General features: G+C 38.6%; 1 protein-coding gene across 1 annotated transcript in view; it reads left to right on the forward strand.

The window, feature by feature from the left end:
- The first annotated feature begins 3,922 nt into the window (after positions 1–3,922).
- Positions 3,923–26,208, forward strand: part of LOC126095148 (probable ATP-dependent RNA helicase DDX49) — a 51,682-nt gene continuing 29,396 nt past the window's right edge. Inside the window, exons 1-4 of the mRNA XM_049909868.1 lie at positions 3,923–4,081; positions 4,628–4,821; positions 17,423–17,556; positions 23,206–23,311. Coding sequence (XP_049765825.1) covers positions 4,012–4,081; positions 4,628–4,821; positions 17,423–17,556; positions 23,206–23,311 — 504 coding nt within the window. The 5' untranslated portion in view covers positions 3,923–4,011. The remainder of the gene's footprint in view (positions 4,082–4,627; positions 4,822–17,422; positions 17,557–23,205; positions 23,312–26,208) is intronic.

The raw sequence follows: 26,208 nt of genomic DNA on the forward strand, positions 1-26,208 counted from the left end.
AGCTAACATCAGCTTTATATACTCCAGATAATTATCCACAGTTGTATGTCTGATTTGAGGCTATGACTTGTCCAATTGCTTCGATATTGTGAACTGCTTGCCTTTCTTTGTGAAAACTTCTGTCGTATCATTCTTCCCATATAAGACCATTTCAGAATATTGCATTTGAATAAAGTTCATCAGATCCATCTCATGTAAAAATATCTCAATTCGAAATTTCCTCTTACTATGATTGTTTCCATCGAAAGGTGGAGTTTTATATTTCTCTGCCTCATCAAGCATGGTCAACAGCGTCTCATATGCAGTTGTTTCTAGTACTGTGTATATGTACTATCGTTCTTGGATTAAATATCTGTATATTTTCTTTGTCATTTATTAAGCAGGTATACATGCAATGACTAGGGAGTGTCATTATATTGAGTTGACTGAAATACCGTATTTTATGGATTATAAGACGCTCTTTATTCTTTGCAAAATTGCCTCCAAAATTCAGATGCATCTTATACTCGAAATTAATATAAAAATCTTCAGTGTTTGATTTAAAATTCCCGCTACTATTAAAAATGGCCATATATTCGAAGCTGTGGGAAACCTACCCTTATCTGGCAACAATTGATTCAACTGGCAGTAGCAGTGCAACAATGCAATGAACATGAGTTGTGGAGATTCTCAAGCTAGCTAACACTGTCTCCCTCCTGCCCTGAGATCACAAACCAAGAACACTGTCTAGCCTATGATGTGTCACTGCAGTCTACAGTGCCAGGAACTGAAAGTGATTTTCGTTATTGGTAACAGTATGTTATTTTTGTTGGAAGCTACTTTTGCAATGGAAAAAATAAAAGATATGCTTGTGATGTGGGCTATAAATTGAAAGGTATAGCATATGTAGAAGAACATGGAAACAATGCAGCTGAGCAGCATTTTGACCCTACACCAACTGAAAAAACCATTCGCAATTGGTGGGAGGGTAAAGAAAAACTGACAAAATGAGGAAGACTAAATGTGCGAATAGAAGACTGAATACGAAATGACCAAAAATGGAAGGTGACGATATTCATTGATTTTAAATGGCAGTTCGGTTTTATGATCTAACAATTTTTTGGTCTGGCTTTGCAATCTAATATTGAAAATGGTAAAAATGTTATTTTTTAATAAAAGTGCTTAAAAATAAGTCCATAGTGTCTTATAGTCTGTAAAATATGGTATATCTTACAAGATTCTCCAGAACACAATCCTTGAAAACATTTGATGGCTCTGTTCTGCTGTCTGGACATGCAGTTTGTAACTAGTGAATTACCCCATAACACAATCTATGTTGTGTGGTTGCTGGTTGAAAAATACCACGAAAAGAACAAGTTTGCTTTTCTAGACTTGGACAAGGCTTTTGATTGTGGACTATATGACCTAATCTGGTTAGTACTTGGCAATCATGGCATTCTAGAGTACCTTGTCAACTAGTTACAGCTTCTGTATGTAGAACCAAGGATCTGTGTCCAAGCAGCTGCAGAACTGTCAAATGAGTTTAGCTTCATAGTTGGGATCCACCAAGGCTCGACCTTATGACCAATGCTTTTTATTTTTCTGATGGACACTGTCACAGCAGATATGCACATGCCACTAATGAGGACACTGCTCTATGATGACAATGTCATGTTGGCTCTGGAGAACAAGTTTGACCTCTAGCACCACACACAAGAGTGGACTGGCAGACTCGCATGACACGGTCTGTGGCTCAGACAAAAAAAAGTTGAAACCATCAACGTTGATGTGGAAGATCTACAAATAGTAACAAAATTTAAGTATCTCGGTTCTGCAATCTCTAGCTATTGCCGACTAGTAGATGAGGTCAATGCAAGGACGCAGGCGGCTGTATGAAGTGGCGAACGACAACAGGTGTTACCTGTGTTCGTCAGATTAAGGACTGCCTGAAGTCAAAGATCTACTGCACTCGCATCTGTCCTGTAGCTCCTATGGCACCATGTATTGGCCAGCTACAAAAGACACAGAACGACGATTGGATGTCATGGAGACTAAGATACTTAGGTGAACAGGTGGTGTCACTCAACTGGATCACATTTCGAACCACACTGTCAGGAAACGTTTCAAGGTCGTACCAACCCAGAAGAAAATACGAGACACCCGTTAATGGTAGTTCAGACATGTGATGTATGCAGAGGATGATAGCACTGTAAAGACAGCATACACAATGGAAGTTATGGGAAGGAGACCCAAGGGACGACCTAGGCAATGATGGGCCGACACCCCACACAATGACCTGAAGACTGTGAATCTTCACCCAGAAATGGCCTACAATCGATCAAAATTGGAAACAGCGACTCCACTCAGTGGGCCGTGCCACCAGGCAGGACAAACGCTTAAGAAAAAGAAGTGTCCTATACTACAACTGTGTCTACATAATAATAGAGGTCATGTAACTTTTTGTTGATAGAATATCTTAGTTTATATAGAAGAAAAATCTCATGTGCAATTTTACCAGTCAGATGTTCTGTACACTCATCTCACAAGAATTTTTGTTCTATTATGAGGCCCAACAGTTTAAAATTTGCTTCGATTCTTTTCATACCTTTAGGTTTAAAATGTATATGTAGATTAACACATTTAATAACAAGTTTTACAATATATTTAGATTAAAATATATTCATCAAAAGAAAAATAGCACTAGCAAATTAGATTTCCTGTAAATCAACATAGTTCTGATCCATAACTTGATGATTTTAGAGAGCTGTGAGCATTCCTCAGAAACACGAATTATAAGTCACTTGTAATAAGAAGATTTTATTAAATTAACTTTGATTAAATTTAGCAACTTCTGAATAAGCAGAAAGAAGCTGAATATCAACAAACTAAATAAAAAGATAATATATCGCAGTGTTATAATCTAAAAGGAAGGGAACAAACTGGAAGATCTTAAGTGTGTAGATTTGAATTGTAACTCTCCGCAGCAAGGGTATGAAATGGAGTGATCGCATACACTCAGTCATAGATAATGCAGGCTGTAGGCTATAGGCTTCTGTTCATTAAGTTAGTCTACTAAGGAGACTGCTTACAACTGACCTGTGTGTCTCATCTTTGAATATTGTTGAATTGTGTGTGACCTATGCCAAATAGGATTGGTATAGGATGTGTGACGTACAAAGTCAAGGCCTTCGGAAATGCTCACATGTTTGTGTGACTTACAGGAGAGTGTCAGGGAAATGTCGAAAAACTTGAATTGCCAGACCCTTGAACATAGGCGCAAATTATCCCACGATTCTAGTTAAAGTATCTGTATTATATGAAGAATGTAGGAGTATTAGGTATTATTCTGCTTATGTAGAGAGTATGAATTCACAATTCACACTATTTACGCCTACTGCAAACACAGAAGCATTTAATCCATCTTCTTTCTCGCTCCTTAATGGATGCCATACACCTATAGTGTGTGTGTGCGCGCGCGCGCGCGTGTGTGTGTGTGTAAATTATGATTAAGATAAATATTCGTATAAAGTAGGTAACTTAACTTTTCCAATATATTTACAGCTGACTGTAATCTGTAAAATCAATAAACTTACATAAATAACTAGTATAAACTAGCATAATTATAATAACCACACCAAGCTTTTCTCCTAATCATTAAATGTAGGTAAACCCCATAATTTTCAATGTACTGAGCGCTTTTCGTTATTTGCTGTTAGTGTACTTCACAGCATTTGTTACATTGGCTTTTTCTGCCTTTTGATTTATGACTCGACTCCTTCTACATTATTGTAGACTCTCTTTCCCAATGGGGTTTCGACTAAGAGTTAAAATTAAGAAATAAATTAATAATGTAAACTCGTTGGATTTCGATGTGGAATCATTGAATAAATCAATCAGACGTTCCAAAGATCTTCTTCGCTTTATTTTTTATGTATAACATCTTTGCATTATGTTTATATTTTGTAGGTAGTTTGAAAGGTTTGTTTACATGTGGTAGTCACGTTTATTTGTTATTTGAATTTTCGTTTAAAGATGCAGCAGATAAAGAGTTTTTCGGATTTAAAATTAAATAGCTGGATTTGCCGTCAGTGTGAAAGCGTTGGTAAGTTTTTTTGTTGTAATTACAATTTGGAAATATCGTCGTGTTCGAGTCGTTTAGAATATTTTCCCCCAGAATGTTTTGTTTGGAGAAAACTGTGTAATTTTCGTAATGGCTTTACCCTTTAACTCAAGGCGTAGTCCTTTCCACCACGGTTCTCGTACCAGCCAAAATTTTACTTGCCGAAAACGTATGTTTTTTACTAAACATCTACATTTTAATTTTCATAATGTATTATGGTATCTGTTTTGTGTCCAGTGTTGCAGTCATCTCCGCAAACCTAAAAGGGTTTAGTGTTGGTACAGACAAGGAATAGGTTGTGTATAATCATTTCGCAGTGCTGTGTTAGTCATTAAGACTAAAGTGAAGAACCATGTCAAGTGAAACGCAGAGCATATATTATGTACGCAGAAAACATTTTCGTAAAATAGATTGTTAAAAATTTTTGTGAAGTTCTCCAAAATATCATTGAAAATTAAAAGTTCATAGCTATCAATAGAAATGAATTTAAATGTAGTGTCCACTCTTTTTTTAATATTTTCGTTTCAGGTGTTAAAACACCAACACCAATTCAAGCTAACTGTATCCCACATATACTTTCTGGCAAGGACTGTATAGGATGTGCAAAAACTGGAAGTGGCAAGACATTAGCATTCGCTCTTCCAATTTTGCAAAAGCTTTGTGAAGATCCTTATGGTATATTTGCACTTGTCTTAACACCAACAAGAGAACTTGCATTTCAGGTAAGAATAAAGTGATATTTCACTCTTTTAATTAACTCGTTACCAAGCTGAAAACACTTAATTGTTGATGTAGCCATCCTCCTCTGCCTACTTCCATTGTACTGTAATATTTGGTTACTATCTGTAGTTCATTCAACCGATTATAGTCTGCAGTAAAAGTTACATATTAAGAACCCTTGACATTTTAAAGTATGGTGCAGAAGTAAACATTAGGCTTCGCTACCAGTCAGTTGTTACTGCAGTCAGAATTTCTGCTTTCACATTCATTGGCTTCACCAGCTCACAACCATATTGTCACTTTCCAACCTAACCTAGCCCTCAGACTGTGCTACATATCAGTCTGTTGCCACAACCAAAATTTTGGATGATGTCCAGTATGTAACTTTAGCCCACTCACAGTATTGATTGGGTCGACAGAAGCGTCCGATCCCACGCATCGGCTTTGACCCGTGACGTAAGGGTGTTGTCGTGTGTGACGTCATGACGGCGCGGAGTTTGGTTTGAGTGTGGCTGTCTCCAGTTCTGTTTTATCTTATTTTGTTTACTTTTCTGATCTGTTCGTTCTATCTCGTGAGGTGTTTTTTTTAAAAAACGCTTATTACTTATTTTAATTATCTGTTTCCTCCAGTTTCTGTTTTAGTTTATTATATTTATCTTTCTGATCTGTTCGTTCTATCCCATGAGATTTTTTTTTTTAAGACAAAAAACACTAATCAGCTGCTGAAGCATCTTTATCTTCTATGGGTTGCAGGGGTTACGACCCATGCGGAGGTGGGTGGGTATTCATGCATGGCTGTCTTCACTTACACGTTGTAGCTACGCAAGATGTCTAAATTTGTTTATATTTAGTTTGCCCCCCCCCCCCCCCCCACCCAAAACACCCCATTTCCCGCACTTGTCCCGTTAGTGTCATTAGGCTTCTTGTGGAAAGTGTGTGTGTTTGTTTTTGTTTCCGCCATATTTGTGACGTCATGGGTCAAAGCAGACGGGTGGGATCGGACGCTTCCGTATTTCCTATTGATTTCCTGGGCATGCCAAAATTTTTGTCTCTCCCTCCCTCCCCCCCCCCCCCCCTCTTTTTTCCTGAGAATGGTAAAGGCCAATAGTAATCAGTCCCTGATCATAGCTACTGTAAGACACAGGGTATTGAATTTGAATCATTGTAAACTAAATTCCTAAAAAGCATCCTAACAGCAGTTGCAAATGGAGTGTGATAGAGTACCTCCACATCTCCCTAAGAAATCCTACTTGTATGTATAAACTGATCAATAGTGGTCACCCTCAAGTTGTGCAGTCAGCAAAGAAATGAGGCATTCTTTATTTTGTTCATTGGACAGAAGCATATCTTTTGCCATGGTAACTGACATTGTTTCATTAAACATGAGAGTTGGTGCAATTCTTGTGGTGGCTCTGGCAGCCACTCATCTGATTTTGTGCTCCTGCAACATGTCACATCAGTGTAGCCATCAAACACGCCTGTGACCTTTCTGTCATATCAGTGCTTGATGCGATCTACATTCTTTGTAATTATGGAAGGAAATAGTTCTTTTGGCTGCCATGTCATTCTATGCAACATCAATCCTCCATCTCCCATGAACTCTGCCTTTAAGGGCACCACAAACTGGTAAGACAGCGCTTTTTGCGTTTTCCGCATACTGTAGGTACGTAGCCAAATATAGAGGGTAGGGAGCCAGCTCATTCTCAGATACTCAAAATAGTGCTGAAGTTTGTCATTGAACTTTTTGTAATAACTTTTTTCAGTGTTGACAGGAATGACCTTTTTGTGCACTGCGACTTTAGATGTCATACACTTTACAGGTAGGGTTTGATTACATCTTTCAAATTTCGCACTGTCAAAGCTGCTGGCAAGTTCATCAGCTTTGTGACAATAGATCTTTTCATCACCTGCTGTCACAGCACTAGTGGACATTACAGGCTCTGAATGGGAAAAGAATCATGTGACAAAAAACAGTGGTACTTTTTGACATCTACTTCATCCCTTTGTATTCTTGCATTTCTAGCATCCATATGTTGCTTGGTAGCTGAAAATGAAACATCTCAAAATTGCTCATCTTACTCAGGGTTGTCAGCTGCTGTTGGCATCAAAGCAGTGCATCTGGCCAGAGTGCTGTCTGCTAATCCTCTATCATGTGTTAAGCCATGACTACTCGTTATTGTATGTAGTGAGATTTTTCAGTTGTTATGTCAGACCAAATTTGTGCCCCTAATTTTTCTGATCTACAGATTGTGAACCATCCTTGAGTTACCAAAAGCTCATGTTCTTGTTGAGTAAGTTTCATTTCCAGTTCAATTCTGTCTTGTAAGTATAAATTACATGATTTTGCAAAAAGTTAGTCACTACTGGCATGAAAATAGTGATGTATAGTCTTAATCCATTGGAAGTGTAGCTGCTAATCTCCACTCCTCTAAGCTTCCCATAAAGTTCTTTACTATAGTTACAGTTTTGAAGTACTACCCTTAATCTGAGCTTTGTTTTCAGTACATCGTCAGACTTAATAGGTCCCAAATCTTCTGTTTATAATGTATGGTCTTCATTGCAACTGTTATGTTTCCCCTGTTGGCAGGCAATACCAATATAATCTTGTCAGCTCTTGATAGCTTGTAACTCTTATTTTCTCAGGTTGCAAGCTGGCAGTTTTACTCGGTGCAGTATCCTGGCAATTTCAACGCATATAACCTCAGCTCTTTCATAACAAAGGGTCCGAATGGCAGCTTTGCTCTTGGTATAGTTCACATGGTGGTATTGAAATTTCCTCCTTTTTGAAGGACAGACTGTCCCTCTTTGATCAACGGTCATTCACTGAGGTTGATCAATGTACGTAACATGTCAGGAAGCAACCTGTCAATCTGCTTCCCACATCTTGCAAATTTCTTCTTTTGTGACTCAATGCAGAAGTTGAGTACATTCTGCGTGCTCCTATGGGTGATGCTGCAGATTTTATCCGAGATGTCTTGATGCATCCTGCCACTTAGCCTAGTTGATAGAAAATGCTTCTCATCTGCTCTTGCCAAGTTTCGCTATGTTGCATGAATTCACTCACAGAGAAAAACATGTGCTATTCCGTCATACATACAATGTACTTGGGCATCAGTGATTAGATGCTTACATTGCAAGAAGTTTGGTGTGGCCTATTCATTCTGACACCCTGACCGAAGGTTGAGAGATGACAGCAAACGTGCTTTCTTCTTCCATTGACAGTCAAGGTGTCGGTAAATCTGAACAGTGCCCATGCCAACATAAAATTTACCATATAGGTAGAAAAGGATCAACAGCTACCCTTTCTAAATATACCTGGGACACAGCGTATATCGAAAACTGGCACACATGGAATGATCACCTCAGATGTGAAATGCAACACCAAGAAAGCATTTTAAGGGGCAGTGGGTTCTCCAGCAATTACATAAGAAATGTCAAAGAATCAAACACTCGGTGAAGTGACACATTGGAGGAAGAAATTTCGGGTACAGCTTTTCTGCCATACATTCCCAGAGTGATGAGTAGAACCAGCCGTATATTGTTCAAACACGACACAAACTGACACAGAAGATCAGAGAGTGTCTCAGATCAGCAAAGAAGAAGAGGAATCCACTTGCAATGTGAGGAATATACCGTATACCATGTACACATGAGAAAGTCTATATTGGTAAGATTGGATGATCAATCAACAACAGAATAACTGAACATAAGCGGCATTGCAGATTGAGACAAATGGAGAAGTTGGCCATGACAGAGCACGATCTGTATGACAATGGGAAATGTTGGACACTGGCACGCCAGGTAAATATAATCTCCAGCTTTGAGCTCAACTCCAGTCTGCCACCAGCAATGGAGGTTAAGCTTTGAGAATGACAGCTCTTGTGCTGGCGAAATGTCAGAAAGACTGTCCGACAAGTGTCGGCCAAAGAACCTGAGATGGAAGCCAACAGACAACTTGCCAACAAGGAGCTATTGAAGCCTTAACAGTTAAATAGCTTTTGATATTGAATGCTTGTTCTCTGTTACATCGATCATCAATAATACAATGGCGGCCAAACTTGGGTATGCCAACAAGCCATTGAGTAGGTGTGTGCTGTCATAATTTTGTTCATGGATGTGGCTGCATAGGTAACACTGAACAAGTCCTGTAACATGCTTCCATCTATATTATATCCTTAGTTTCTGTGAAAGGCCATAAGTTAACATCTCCAAGGAGGCAGTGGTAACAACAGTGTCTCAAGCCCTTATATAATGTGGTTTGACAAATGTAATGCAGCAGCTCTTCATATTAGGTGACTCACATTTTTGTGCTGCAACCAGAAGTGCTGTATATATCGCATCATATGATAAGAGAGGCAAATTCACAATGGTCATGCACAGTATATATGAGGCTGAGTAATCTCCAAGTGTGAAAAGTGTTTCTTCCATCAGTATTTTCATATTTGTTTCAAACACAAACTGGATAAAAGAATTGTCTTGAGAGATTTGTACTGATTTTTGCTTGCTACTAATTTCAGACTTCTGATATCATTACAGAAACTGCAGAATTCACAAGCTGATAGCACAGCTAGAAAATCCCTTGATAATTGTTTTCTTTATGTACCATTGTCTCGAGACGCAGCTATTTATTAGAAACGTAGGATCTTGCCCTTGTAGCTGAAATAAATGCAGGTGCAAGGCAGCTGATTTTCGTATTTAACTTTGAAGAGTCTCCTTTCTTTTCTGAACAAATGATCTTTGTAAGAAGTAGTTAAAATGTTTTTGGAATGTCACTTGCAGCTATATCCTAGAACCTGTCTGAAGTGGGTTAGGTCTCCACTTCATAAATGCATGATCTGATGTCCAGGATTATGGCTGCTGCAGTTTCAGCAATTCAAATGTGTTTTTCTTGTTGTCCTTTCCTTCTGGCATTGTATCACATGTCAGATATGATGTAATAGCCTTCGTTTTGAAAGCATACCGTGGTTTTCTCGAGCTGATTTATTTTTACACTGAATGACGACAAGTCTTCACCATACTTTTCGTATAGCCACATCTGTATTGTTTCAATCTTTGGGACATATCCATTATAATTCTTTAGAATGTCTTACAGTGTGACTGGCAGTCATCTTCATTTGCTTCCAAATGCTTAAACAAATGAAATTCAAATAGGCAGATACCTCATCATCTTTTGGTTGTACAACAGTACTGTGAATTGAAAGAGCAAATTTGTAACACCTTTTTACACAATTACTATGGTACGTATCTTCAATGTATCTAACTTGAAATTTTACTTGAGTTGCCCTGTGATCACTCCGTTTTTATCACCATTTCCATTGACGATTCTGATAGTCTGTTCATAGCATCACAAATAACTTTTCTTTTTGAAATCGATTTCTTCACCTCTTTCTTCTCGCAACCCTATTCTACATGTTGACCACAAAATAAAGAGTTTGTTTCAAAATCAAATTTTTGAACTGATGGTCAGTAAATGTATAGTTCATTTTCCACTGTACACAGTCTAGCACACTAATCCATTGAATAAAAGTTCCTGTACTTTTTATTAACAATGACACTGTACAGTTCACCAAATCAACATGTTTACCATACTTTCTCATCTAACTCCTCTCTATAGGCATTCGTATTGCTTTATCTTTCACCGAGCGAGGTGGCGCAGCAGTTAGCACACTGGACTCACATTCGGGAGGACGACGGTTTAAACCCATGTCTAGCTATACTGATTTAGGTTTTCTGTGATTTCCTTGAATCACTTCAGGCAAATGCCAGGGTGGTTCCTTTGAAAGGGCACCACCAATTTCCTTTTCCATCCTTTCCTAATCTGATGGAACCAATGACTTCACTGTTTGGTCCCTTCCTCCAAACCAGCCATGCTTTCTCTTTCATTTTGAGAGATCTACCCCTTCCAAAACACTTTCACCATAAATAAAATGCTCAGATATTATACTGTCTTCCACTGATGAACATAACTGTACAGTGGACAGGGACATCAACTTAAGGACCCTGGCAAAAGTGTTTGCTTCTGACAATGATGGAAAAACAACATGAGTATTCTGAGAAGGAAACGAACAAGTGTGGACATTAGAAGAAATCATTCAACAGAAAGGGAAAAAATACATTAGTCATTAGCCAAATAAATTACTTATAATTGAATAATTGTGATATTTACTTACAGTTACTTCGCTGGCCTTTCTCTCTCTCTTTTTTTTTTTTACTTTCTGAGAACTTAATTTGATAGTTTGCACCTGTTTTTCTATACAATTTTATGTCATATTGGTGAGTCTCAGGTGCTGCATGTTTTATAGTGATGAAACAAGTGTTTCTTGAAAAGTGTGAGAAATCACCATTTTATGATGTAGCTTTTATATAGGAAAATCGAATCAAACAGCAAAATTTTGGTACTCAATCGATGTAGAATTTAACCAATCAATGTAGAATTTAACACTCTACTTTTTTGTTCACATTGGCTTTTTTGGATACATGTGTAGCTTCAGAGGAATTGTGGGGGGGAGGGGGATTACCAACATTTTGGTGGTTTTCTTTTCTTCGCACTCCACTCAGAAATTGGGACATGCTCAGATTTTTTTATATCAGAGGCTTACGTGAGTTATTAAAACATTTTCCAAAATTCCATTAATTTTTGAAGGCAACCCCCTTTTTGGAGCAAATTGTACTGGCCTAACTTGCAATATGTATGTTGTGTCTCAATTAGTTAATTAGTTTTTTTTTTTATTCTGTAGGTTATCATGGTGGACTGATTCAAAAGGTAGCCCAAAGTTTAGATCACGTTGGAAAGTGACAATGTGGTTGCGAGTTGGCAAGGTGCTATCAAATGCTTAACTGTTTGCCTTCTGTAAATTGTTGAAGTTGTGAGAGTAATTAGTTTGTAAATTGCAAATTGGTGATGCTCGACAATATTTTCTAGTTCCAAGTGAAGTACCATTGATGATAGGTAGGAAAACAGAAGTTGAGCAGCAGTTCAGATAGCAGTTGTCTTCTATACCTATATAAACTAAAGCTTCCTACACCAGTCTGTCTGTACGTTTGGGCTCTTCTCCGGAACTGTTGTAGGAATTTTGATTCTGTTTTGAACTGATAAATAGATCGATTCCCAAGAAGCCTTACCTATATACGGAGTGAATCAAAAAGAATCATACAATTTGGCATGTTTGTATTTCTGAAACTAATGAACATATACAATGAATTTTGTTTTTTGATGAATGGCAAACTCAAGATTTTTTTTTAATACCTTTTCATAGGTGTTTAATATGCCCCCCTTGAGATGTACGGCATATGTCAGTGCGGTATTCAAATTGCTTCCACACTGCAGTGAGCATGTCTTGAGTTACAGCTTCCACAGCTGCTGTTTTGCAATGTCTCAGTTCATTCATTGTTGTTGGTAATGGAGGCACATAAACAGAGTCTTTTATAAACCCTCACAAGAAATAATCACATACAGTCAGGTCCAGTGACCTTGGAGGCCAGTAATGTAAAGCTGAATCATTTGGTCCAGTGCGATGGATCCATGGTTCAGTAATCCTTTGATTTAAAAATTCCTGCACTTCCATCCTGTTGGTAAATTAAGTCATTTGAATCGATCTCCAGCTATAGGAAAAGGAAGTTCTGAAGGATCTCAAGATAAGTGCATCCTGCAACAGTGTTCTTCACAAAGAAAATGGACCATACACCTTATCTCAAATAACGTAATAGTTATGATTTTTTAAAATTAGGTGATTCTTTTTGATGTACTGTTTAAAACTTGAGAGTTTGCTCTTTCCAATAGTACATTGTTCACACAAATATCTCCAATAACATAATAGTTATGATTTTTTAAAAATTGGATGATTCTTTTTTATACACACTGTAACACCCAAATATTTAATGGAAATTTGGCTGAACTGTATGAATTAAAGTCCCCCATCATAATGAAAAGGATGCCTTTGCCATCTAGTGGCAAATGGCAGAACTGAGATACACATAAGGATACCCAACTGAAGCACCAAACCAGTAAGGATTACTGCTGAGATTTTTGGAATGCGTCTCGCAGCACTTTACATCATTTTTTCAGATTATTCTTTACTATCAGGACACAACGGAAAGTGCTGCAGGTCTCCTCTGAAGATTTTCAGGACATGCCCTATTTATCTTGATACTACTAACTTAAATGCATACAGGAAGGAAACACAGTATTGTCCTGTTACAAAAAGCATTCTTCTGTAATTTTATAATTGGTACAATTTTCTGCGCCACAACATGGTCCTTTTCTAGAACACATTCCACTGTGCAGTGGTTATTTAGTGCTATCGTCATGTGTACCAGTACCACCAACTGCACTGTGTCCCAGGCAAGTTACAGGAGCATTTGATTAAAAGTGCTGCAAGGATAGGCACATGGCACTGTGGCTAATGACACAACATTCTTTGCTGGCATCACTAAAACCGCATAATGCCTAAACCAATTTAAGTTGTAAGTCTGCTACTTATCAAACAGCAAACCACAAAAATGCAACCCATTCAAAACTGATTAAAGCTCTGGAAACTAAAGTCAGATCTGCTTATTCATTAATTGGAATTATCTTAATAGAATTCCCAAATTGAAAACTCATTTATACATACACTGAGGTGACAAAAATCCTGGGATACCTCCTAATATCGTATCAGACCTCCTTTTGCCAGGCATAAAGCAGCAACTTGATGTGGCATGGACATAAGGAGTCGTTAGAAGTCCCATGCAGAAATATTGAGCCATGCTGCCTCTGGAGCCGTCAAACTAATCGCGAATAATTTGATCCTGTGACATGTCTAATTTTCATTCATAAAAATTCCATTCTTGTTTGGGAATGTGACGTCCATGAATGGCCACAAATTATCTCCAAATAACTGAAACTAAACATTTCCAGTCAATGATCATTTCACTTGGACCAGAGGACCCAGTCGATTCCACATAAACACAGCCCACACTATTGTGGAGCCACCATCAGTTTGCACAATGCCTTTTTGACAACTTGGGTCCGTGACTGTGGGGTCTGCACCACACTTGAACCCTACCATCAGCTCTTACCAAATAAAATTGGGACCTGTCTGACCAGGCCATGGTTTTCTGGTTGTCTAGGATTCAACTGATATGGTCATGACCCCAGGAAAGGCAATGCAGGCAATGTGCTGTTAACAAAGGCACTCATGTGGGTCATCTGCTACCATAACCCATTAAAGCCAGATTTCTGCACCTTCGTAATGGATATGTTTGTTATAAGTTCCACACTGATTTTTGCAATGATTTCACACAGTGTTTCTTGCCTGTTAGCACTGAAACTCTACACACTGCTCTCAGTTGTGAAGTGAAGGTTGTCGGCCACTGTGTTGTCTGTGGTGAGAGATAATGCCTGAAATGTGGTATTCTCAGCACACTACTGAAATGCGGCTCTCAGAATATTGAATTCCCAAACAATTTCTGAAGTGGAATGCTCCATAAGGCTAGCTCCAACTACTATTCAGCATTCAGAATCTATTAATTCCCATCAAGTGACCATAATCATGTCAGCAATCTCTTCACATGAATCATCTGAGTACAAATGACAGCTCCGCCAATGTGCTGCCCTTTTATACATTGTGTATGCAATACTACCGCCATCTGCATATGTGCACATCGCTATCCTATGGCTTTTATCACCTAAGTGTATTATAAATTAAAGTCCCCTGGCTTGTATTTAGTCTGTATTCAGGAACCGCTGTAGAGATCTTGATACAGTTTTCACTAGTATGTGGATTGATTCAGGTATATGTAATTTATTATCTTATTGTTGTTGTTGTTGTTGTGGTCTTCAGTCCTGAGACTGGTTTGATGCAGCTCTCCATGCTACTCTATCCTGTGCAAGCTTCTTCATCTCCCAGTAACTACTGCAACCTACATCCTTCTGAATCTGCTTAGTGTATTCATCTCTTGGTCTCCCTCTACGATTTTTACCTTCCACACTGCCCTCCAATACTAAATTGGTGATCCCTTGATGCCTCAGAACATGTCCTACCAACCGATCCCTTCTTCTAGTAAAGTTGTGCCACAAACTCCTCTTCTCCCCAATCCTATTCAATACCTACTCATTAGTTATGTGATCTACCCATCTAATCTTCAGCATTCTTCTGTAGCACCACATTTCAAAAGCTTCTATTCTCTTCTTGTCCAAACTATTTATCATCCATGTTTCACTTCCATACTTGGCTACACTCCATACAAATACTTTCAGAAACGACTTCCTGACACTTGAATCTATACTCGATGTTAACAAATTTCTCTTCTTCAGAAACGCTTTCCTTGCCATTGCCAGTCTACATTTTATATCCTCTCTACTTCGACCGTCATCAGTTATTATGCTCCCCAAATAGCAAAACTCCTTTACTACTTTAGGTGTCTCATTTCCTAATCTAATTCCCTCAGCATCACCCGACTTATTCGACTACATTCCATTATCTTCATTTTGCTTTTGTTGATGGTCATCTTATACCCTCCTTTCAAGACACTATCCATTCCATTCAACTGCTCTTCCAAGTCCTTTGCTGTCTCCGACAGAATTACAATGTCATCGGCAAACCTCAAAGTTTTTATTTCTTCTCCACGGATTTTAATACCTACTCCGAATTTTTCTTTTGTTTCCTTCACTGCTTGCTCAATATACAGATTGAATAATATCAGGGAGAGGCTACAACCCTGTCTCACTCCCTTCCGAACCACTGCTTCCCTTTCGTGTCCCTCGACTCTTATAACTGCCATCTGGTTTCTGCACAAATTGTAAATAGCCTTTTGCTCCCTGTATTTTACCCCTGCCACCTTCAGAATTTGAAAGAGAGTATTCCAGTCAACATTGTCAATAGCTTTCTCTAAGTCTACAAATGCCAGAAACGTAGGTTTGCCGTTTCTTAATCTAGCTTCTAAGATGAGTCGTAAGGTCAGTATTGCCTCACGTGTTCCAATATTTCTACGGAATCCAAACTGGTCTTCCCCGAGGTTGGCTTCTACTAGTTTTTCCATTCATCTGTAAAGAATTCGCGTTAGTATTTTGCAGCCGTGACTTAGTAAACTGATAGTTCGGTAATTTTCACATCTGTCAACACCTGCTTTCTTTGGGATTGGAATTATTATATTCTTCTTGAAGTCTGAGGGTATTTCGCCTGTCTCATATATCTTGCTCACCAGATGGCAGAGTTTTGTCAGGACCGGCTCTCCCAAGGCTGTCAGTAGTTCTAATGGAATGTTGTCTACTCCTGGGGCCTTGTTTCGACTCAGGTCTTTCAGTGCTCTGTCAAACTCTTCATGCAGTATCGTTTCTCCCATTTCATCTTCATTTACATCCTCTTCCATTTCCATAATATTGTCCTCAAGTACATCGCCCTTGTATAGACCCTCTATATACTCCTTCCACCTTTCTGCTTTCCCTTCTTTGCTTAGAACTGGGTTTCCATCTGAGCTCTTGATATTCATACAAGTGGTTCTCTTTTCTCCAAGGGTCTCTTTAATTTTCCTGTAGGCAGTATCTATCTTACCAGTAGTGAGATAAACCTCCTCATCCTTACATTTGTCCTCTAGCCATCCCTGCTTAGCCATTTTGCACTTCCTGTCGATCTCATTTTTGAGACGTTTGTATTCCTTTTTGCCTGCTTCATTTACTGCATTTTTATATTTTCTCCTTTCATCAATTAAGTTCAATATTTCTTCTGTTACCCAAGGATTTCTAGCAGCCCTCGTCTTTTTACCTACTTTATCCTCTGCTGCCTTCACTACTTCATCCCTCAAAGCTACCCCATTCTTCTTCTACTGTATTTCTTTCCCCCATTCCTATCAATTGTTCCCTTATGCTCTCCTTGAAACTCTGTACAACCTCTGGTTCTTTCAGTTTATCCAGGTCCCATCTCCTTAAATTCCCACCTTTTTGCAGTTTCTTCAGTTTTAATCTACAGTTCATAACCAATAGATTGTGGTCAAAGTCCACATCTGCCCCTGGAAATGTCTTTACAATTTAAAACCTGGTTCCTAAATCTCTGTCTTACCATTATATAATCTATCTGAAACCTGTCAGTATCCCCAGGCTTCTTCCATGTATACAACCTTCTTTTATGATTTTTGAACCAAGTGTTAGCTATGATTAAGTTGTGCTCTGTGCAAAATTCTACCAGGCGGCTTCCTCTTTCATTTCTTCCCCACAATCCATATTCACCTACTACGTTTCCTTCTCTCCCTTTTCCTACTACCGAATTCCAGTCACCCATGACTATTAAATTTTTGTCTCCCTTCACTATCGGAATAATTTCTTTTATTTCATCATACATTTCTTCAATTTCTTCGTCATCTGCAGAGCTAGTTGGCATATAAACTTGTACTACTTTACCTACATTATCCTATTATGCCAGGTGATTTGTCTGGTTGTAGATACTTAGTGCTACTCATGCAAAGCATGGGTAGTTGCTAATGTCAAGACAAGACAAGACAAGACAAGACAAGTCAAGACAAGAAAGTCACAATCCCCAAAAGTTTACAAGATTACATGTAACTGTTATTAGTTTTTCCATAATATATATAATTTTTCCATAAACAGCACTGTTATGAGTTCTGTTGTAGATTGCAGACCAGTTTGCTGTCATTGGAAAGGCAATAAGTTTAAAGCATTCTGTGATTGTGGGTGGTATGGACATGATGATACAAGGACAGGAGCTTGATCGAAAACCACACATAGTTGTTGCAACTCCTGGAAGGTATGTATTGATAGTAGTATTAAATATGTTTTCAGAACTGATATTAGTATAATAATTATAAAATCATCTGCATGAAGAAAGCTGATTGACTGAGCTTCTAACAATTCTGGAAGCTACAATGGTTTTCAGTTCTTCGATGTATGTGTAACGGAAGTAATGAAATTAATAAAGATAAAGATGACCTGGCCACTATTTATGCTCAGTATGCACTACAGAGTCTAAAGTGAACTTAAGTATCCACAGTTCTTCCATTACATTTGCTGTAGGCAATTTGTTATTATTAACAGCCAAACAGGTGTGATTGAGAATCACTGAATCTAATGATTCTTTCACCTCCCTTAAGTGCAACCCCTCATCTGCCTTGTAGGAGACAGACAGGACCAACAAATCATGGGAGAAATAGTAGAAAAATAAAGAGAAAATCAGATTCATATATTGGAAGGTGGAATGCAAGGTCTCTGTAGTGTCCAGGAGGCACAAGGATGCCACTAGGTCAAACAACGAAACTGAATGGGGTATTGTGCCTCTTCAAGAAGTAAGTTGGACCAGAGGATCCTAGAAAAGCAATAAGCTAGCATGTTGTATAGTTGTCGTATTGATAAGCATGAGCTCGATACAGGATTTGTGGTACACTACCAGCTTAAGCACCTTGTGATTGGATTCATGCTTGTCAATCCTAAGCTCTCAAGCCTCAGGACAAAGGAAAAAATTTTCAATTATTCCTTAACCAAAACCCATACGTCAACTGAGGAAGGACAATAGTACTTGTTTTATGAATTCCTGGAAGGAACATATGATGACTGCCTAGGCGGTGACATAAAAATGGTTGCTAGTAATCTAAATGAAAGGGAACTGATATTTAAATCAACAACTGGACCCCATACCAGACACGTCACAAGCAACAACAACAGAGCAAAGCTCATCCTATTCACAGCATCCAGAGACCTGATTATGGATTCTTCACTGTTCCTGCACAATATAATACATAAGAAATATGTAAGTCACCAAATGCAAATGTTATTAATCACATTGGTTATGTGTTGACTGGTGCAAGATGCCAAGTCAGACCTGTTGGACGTGAGGAAGCTCAGAGGCTCAAATGTCGATTCAGACCACTTTTTGGTATGGACACAAGTGAGGGCTTGAATCTCCAATGCATCTAAAGGAACCCATTCCAACAAACAGAAATATAATGTATCAGCTCTAGAATCATCTGCAATTAGAAAGATGTACCAGCAACACAAATCCCTAGAAGGGCTGAAGCACATCACAGCATCGAGGTTGAGTGGGAAATGATAACTAATGCAGTAGAGGTGTCAGCAAATAAACCACTAAAACATTGGGGACTGAAGCTAGGCGCTTAAGATCTCCATGGTTTGATATTGAGTGTGAGTTAGCAACACAGGAAATCAATATGGCATACAGAACATTACAATCATATTGTACAAAAGCAGTGGGGAAGTTCTCAAAGAAAGAAAGTAGGACTGAAAAGAGGAACCATCAATGAAAAATGAGGGAATTGATGAGATCAAACATCAAAGAACTGAAGCTAATGAAGAATGAGAGTAAGTAGAGGAAATTTTGTAGGAGGTAAGTGCTGCAGGAAACCCTTCATTGAAATAATGAGGGAAAAGAGATCTGTGAGGGGCAGAACTGATATTTTGATAAACTTCTCAACTCCAGAATGATACCAAGAGATCCCTGGGTGCTGATAATCTTGTCGTTGAATGCCCCCTCCCCCCCTCCACACACACACACACACACACACAAACACACACACAACACACACATGTATGTGCACTAGATATCTCATAGATGTGCAAAGATTAAATGACTTGAATAAAAATACTGGCACCCCGGGGGAGATGATCATTGCTTTGAAGAAATTGAAGAACAATAGTTCACCATGAACAGATAATATTGTAGCAGAACTTTTCAAGCAAGGTGTCATTCAGTTAGATCAGATTCTTCTAAAACTGATCATTTCAGTATTGGGTGAGAAGAAAATGCCCCAGCAGTGGAGAGGAGGAATTATATGCCATGTATACAAGAAAGTAGATACATTGGAATGTGACAACCATCAAGAATTATGCTACTAAACTTGGTACATAGAATATTCTCAGGCATACTGTTTGACAGTCTCCTCCCAGATGTTCAGATAGAATTTGGCTTTTCTGGATTGCGTGGATGGGAGTTGCAGCACATTCTTTGCCACCAAAATTATCCTGGCCTCAAATGATGGTAACGTACCATCCTCACATCCTCTACCCAACAATTTCCACTCCCTCTGTCATATCACCTCCTCCCCATTCTTGTCTCCCACCTCTTTGTGTGCCACCCTCTGCCAACCCATCATTCCCTTCTCCTCTCCTTTGCTCTGTTTTCCCCACTCCCTGCCCCACAGCTTTTCAACAGTGCGCCTGTTGGCATCTAGTCCATGCACTCTCTGCCAGGCAGAACTCCTCTCTCTCCACCCAGATGTACACTGCTATCCCTTCCCATTCCCCCCTCCCTCTTCCAGATTGCTGCTTCCATTCCGTGTGACAGTTGCATTCTGGTCCAAGCTGTTAGAGTTGGCAGTCATGTGCATGAGGCGTATTTGCTTGTGTGAATGAATTGTGTGTGTTTCTTTTTCTGACAAAAGCTGTGGCCAAAAGCTGTTGTCTAAGTGTCTTTTAGTTGTACCTGCCTGCAACTTGACATCATATTTATGGTAAGTAGCAATCATTTTGTAGCAAAGAACCTCAAGTTAGATTTATGTAGTGCATCAGTACCCCATTCCGCCACAAGGAGTGTCACTGTAGTGCACAGTTAAAACGGCTACTTACACTGGTGCAGAACGTGCTCAGTGTGTGTTTCGTTTTCATGAAACTAACTCTGCAACAACTTTTCAGTATTAATTTCGTGGCAGATATGCTAAAAATCCTCCAAACAGGTCTAAAATTTACTCTTTGCACAAAAGCTTTGCTGAGACGGGTTGTTCACTGCCAGTTTGACAGATTGGCCTTGAAGGGCCAGCCACATGGCCACCTCACTTCCCAGACTTGACACCACTGGATTTCTTTCTGTGGGGTTTCATTAAAGACCATGTGTATATTCCTCTCCTACCAAACAGTATCGTCAACTTGAAAAATCGAATCTACACTGCTGTTGCCTAAGTCACGCAAAATTTGCTGCAACAAGTGTGCAAAGAAATTGATTACCAATGGGGTGTTTCCCACATCACAAATGGTAGTCGCAACGAGCCAAAATGACACTCGACAGTTTTATGTGAAACTTGAGGTTGTTTGGTACAAAATGGCACATCTACCAATTCTGTAAGTTATCTCAATAAATTTCTGTATCATTCTAAAGATGTAAAGTCCTTTTTGACTCACCCTGTATGTTTGCCTTTGGTAAAAGTTTTAGCTGCTGTACAAAAATATTGAAAAGAAATATGTCATATTCATGATCTTTATCACATGATAATAAAATATTGGGTTAAAAGCTTCAGTTCTTTCACATCTTATAGTCTCAAGTCAAAGATTGCCTTTGGTGGTCACAGTTTCTCTCAGCTAAAGGCAAATAGGATTGGAATCTGTGAATCATTCATAGCTCTTGTTGATATCAAGGAGCCGTCACAGACTTGAACAAACCTTCAGAAACAGTTACAGAGAATGCCTCATATCATTTGACTGTCCTTGATGAGGTGCCTACAGTAACTTCAGAAAAAAGTCATTATCGAATGGCTACAACAAACAAACATTCCCAAAACAGGTGATGGTGGATAGTGTGAATTACTGTATATTGTGGCTCAGAATGAACCAACTTTATCTCTGTATGTTGTAAATGAACTGGCAAAAATATATGGACATAGAGTCCTGAGACTGCCATCATATCACTGCCAGTTCCATTGAACTCTTATGGACTCAAGTTAAAGGTTATGTGCCAAGGAACAACAAGAAATGTACACTGGCAGAAGTGCAAAGATTGACAGAGAACATGATTAACCAAACTTTGTCATTATATAAGCACATGCAAGTCACCGAATTGGCATCAACTAAATAGACTTTCTCCAGATGACCGGTCTACTTGACGGGAGGCCCTAGCCACACGACATTTCATTTCAGGTCAATGCTGTAAGATACACGAAGGGAATTAATAATGAAAGCATGGGTGAATGAATGTGTAGTGGAAAGTAATGTAGAACAATTTATTATTTCATTAAATTCTGACAGAATTTCTTGTGACTATTTAGGTGATTTTAGGCGATAGAGAAAATGATTCAGATATAACTGATGTGCATCCTTTAGTGGAGTATCTTCTTTCCAAAAATTTATATTATACCATTTTCTCCACTTATTTAGATAATTTATTACTTTGCAAATTGCCTGTCGCTGAATGTCTATCTTATTGATGTTGTACACCTATAATGTCTGATTTCGCTATCTTATGCATCGCCATATATCACTTCCACCCCTGCCCTCCCCACTACATATCAAGACGTTAACAACAGTTGGTAAGAAAATGAGTTCTTTAATTTTTTGTGTGTGCACAGCAATATGTCACATGGGAATGCTTCGTGTTGTTAACGAACTAGCAACTCTGTTGCAATCTGTCAATCATAAGGTAATTTTAATCTTAGTATACAGTATAAAACTCCCCTCATCAAATCCTTGATGGTGGTGACAGATTGATCTGAAGTGTAGCCCGAGATCTAGGTCAGGTTGGAATGTGAGAAATTGGCTGTGAGTTGGTGAAGCCAGTGAAACATGAACACCAAAAAATTATTGTGATAACAGACTGATATGCAGCATAGTCTGAGGTCTACCTTTGTCGTTCAGTCACCTAGTTGTATGTCTTACTTTCGAATTTAGCGCAATTTCTGGGGATATGATTAACTTGTGATCTAATATAACATCACCATAAGTGCACTTTTGCTCGGAACTCACAGTTCAGTCAATAGTAACATCCTTCATTTTGGGTTCCTTTTGTTCCTGTCTACGGAAGGCCAGTCTTCATGTGATTTGTAAATGGGGTAAATGCTTCTCATCAATCACATCCAACCTCCTGAACAGACTCCTCTGATCCCCCCTCCCTCGTACCCCAGAAAACGAATTTCTATTTCTGAAAGTGAGGGCTGGTGGTAGCAGTTTTGCTATTAACTGTATTGGGAGCTAATTCTTCTGAAGGTAAATACAGAGTAAACCATAGCTATTATTCTTAAAGATTAATAAACATTCTTGTATAAATTGTAAGTGTGCATTAGTAGATGAGCAACAACTTAGTATTGTTATTAGAAACAAAGCAAGCTTTCAAGTACAACTGTTACTTCTGATTATTTAAGCCAGTTATCTGCAACCTTTATGTTATGCATAGGAGAATATGGCAAATGCTTTTGACAGCAAACATAAGCTCTGTGCCTTAAGTCATAGTTATTAATAAAAGTGTAAGTTGTGATCTCGTGTCTACTCACTGTTGGCTAATAGATTTCTTTTATTAATACACACAACAGCTTCAAATGCTAGTCTGTTCTTTTCCTTATTTCATTGCCCTGGTTAGGTTTTTCTCGTATTATAACCAATTTTCTCCATAACGAAATAATGTACGTACAGTTTATTCCGTTCAGGGCTTTCATTGATTTCCTGTCATAAAATGGCTCATTTGCAGACTTGCAGATCATTTGGAAAGTGGGAACAATACATCATTTAAGAAGATACAATTTCTGGTGTTAGATGAAGCAGATAGACTACTTGGCGGACAATTTGACGAGCAGGTAAGATTAAAGACATTTAATTTCGTACTCAACCACCTGTCAGGATCTTCAGTTGTCATTACAACTTTCGTGGAGATTCATTGGTATAATTTTCTTTTCTTTAGTCTGTGACTGTCCTGTTGTACACAGTCACTGATAGGTAATGACTGTTTCATGGTGTGTCAGTTATTGTTTGTATTTTGTAGACAGTTGTTCTTCCTGTTGCTAAGAACAGCAGTTGCCATTATTGAGGATAGTCATATGTGTTCTGTGAACTTTGTTCTATGTGCTTTTTTTGTTGTAACTGTTCATGTATTGGGCTTCTGAGGCAGAGTTGAGAATTGGTCTTGAATTTTCTTAAGTAACCATGGAAAACTGCTGGAAAAGCACACCCAGACTGGCTGGTGGTTGGGTCGGTGGTCAGTACTATATTTTACGGACTGATGCACCTTAATTTTTAAGCAGGTTTTTTTTTTTAAAAAAAAGAATAACATTTTTATCATTTTTGTTATTAGATTGCAAAGCTGGACTAAAAAAAATTCTTAGTTTATAAAACCTTTAAAATCCCAGAAAATTGTCACCTTTTAGTTTTGACTATTTAGCATTCAGTCTATTTGAACATTTTCTCCTCTGCATTTTTTTCAGTTCTTCTCTACTGGCCTGCCAGTCGCAAATAGTTTTTTTCTGTTTGTGGAGGACCGAAATGCCTCTCAGTTATTCTGTTTCCATGTTCTTCTCCAGCTGCTATTACTTCCAATTTATAGCCCACATCATATGAATCCCTTTTATTTTTTTCCATTTTGAAACTAGCTACTAACAAAAGTATTGTACTGTTGTCTCTAACACAAATCACTTTTAGTTCAAGTTAACTGGCACTGTGGGCAGCAATGTAGTGTGAAAAAAGTGCAGTTTCTGATTAATAAAATATGGCAATGTAGTATTTGAATTCTATTCATAGCCAGCACACCTCTCTTAATGTTAATATAGTAAGGAAAGTTCTGACTGAACCTAAATAATTTAGAAGCAAAGGAGAACACTCACCGAATAACAGAAACTTGGTGTTGTCAACAAGCCCAATCACAAAAGAGAAAGAAGAAACTTGCTAGCTTTCGAGAGCGCGCGCGCGCCCACACACACACACACACACACACACACACACACACACATTATTTACAGGCTTTGTGTTCAGTTGTACAAGCAAGTCAGATTTCCTAAGCAGACACTAAACTAGAATTTCTGAATATAACAAGTAGATCATTTCTCAATATATGAAAACACCAGGAGCAATAGATAAAATGTTTAGAACATAGCTGAAAGTTGTTAAGCTTTGAAATTTGTAATTTTTGAAAATGAAAATCAATTCTGTTATCGTACAGGATATACACACTTTTCAACTATTTAGTGGCTTCTCAGTGGTCCTGCATCCAAGTAAGTGTGTGGTACTGAATAGCTAAGCTACGTTTGGGTCTGCTCTGTTTAGTAAGTTAGTTAATATAACTTACTCCTACATGAAGGAAACACATATTTCCTGTTTACATTGATTAGTACGAATTACAGCAGCAGGACAGTATCAAGTGGCTACAATACCATGAAGTATGCCAATGACTGAAACCTACATAAACACATACTGGAAAAGTGCCCAAAAAGTGGAAGGTCAGATTTGAATAATTATTGAGCTGTAGCCCTAATTGATGTCACAATAAAATTTTATCCAGTTATTCAGCCAAGATCGAACAGTCCATACGTGGACCACCAGTTTATAGTCTATGGCAGTCATGATATTTTGGCAATCAGACATATCGCCATCTTAAAGTGCACTGATGTCCCAGGGGAACAAGGGAACACAGCTGACCCCTCCCCCCCGCTCCGCCACATCCCCTGCATACAATGCCTGCTTGAGGGTGTGGGTGGACTGAGGCTGCATTGTCAACTGTGGCCAGCAGTGCTCTAACTGCTGCAGTCCGGATGTAGGTGCTCCATCCACCCTGGCAGCTAGCTCACTGTGTTTGATGAATGTCTTCTCCACAGTCTCAGGGCTGCTTCCCAAGCCTTGCTGGGAATATAGCTGCAACTTAGTTGATAAATTGCCCCTAGTCCATATCTCAATGGTCCCTAATTGCATTGTCCCAGTATTTTGATATTTGTGTTGAAATCCTGATGTGTTTTTATTCTGTTGTGTTTATCTCCTGCTCTGCAATCACCAACTTGTTACGGAACATTAATCAGGTGCGCCACTGGTGTTCTCGACTGCAGTCTTTGATGGTGCAGATTGTTTGTCCAGTATTCATCTTGAGCCATTGGCACAGTGTCTGGCATCATTTCCGCCAGAACAAGGACGCAAGAAAGATATAAAGCATGTGGTATCATCTGAATTAATAATAATATTGCAACAGGAAGAAATGAAATATGTTTTTAATGGCTTGCAGATCTTATTGATTGATTGCTTCACAAAAGCATTTTGTCGTATGTGTAATGTGATATACAAAAACATGAGTATTCAAATTGTGGGTAACTATATTAAAATCAAGACCTTGTATTTCCAACCCTTCCAGTGTGGCAAGAAATTCGAGAAATACTGAGAGTGCAAATGCTGTTGCACTCTTGCTTCAAAAGAGAATGCACAAATGATGGCAGGCAAAGGGTAGTAGAGATTCGTACGCCTGTGAAAATATATATTCACGAAGCATACAAAAGCTACCACCACCATACCTTAGCAGAAGATCTGGTTGCGAATGTGAAAAAATTGTGGTCCTGCGTAAATTTACTAAATGGGTCTAAGGCTTCCATCCAGCTGCTCATTGATCATTCAAGTGTGGCAGTTGAAGGTAGCAAAACAAAAGTTGAAGTTTTAAATATTCACGCAGAATACTCTGCCATTGTTTGACTGTCAAGCAGATTCCCTTATGGGCGGTATAGTA

Source organism: Schistocerca cancellata, chromosome 8, assembly GCF_023864275.1.
Source record: "Schistocerca cancellata isolate TAMUIC-IGC-003103 chromosome 8, iqSchCanc2.1, whole genome shotgun sequence".
Classification (NCBI taxonomy): domain Eukaryota; kingdom Metazoa; phylum Arthropoda; class Insecta; order Orthoptera; family Acrididae; genus Schistocerca; species Schistocerca cancellata.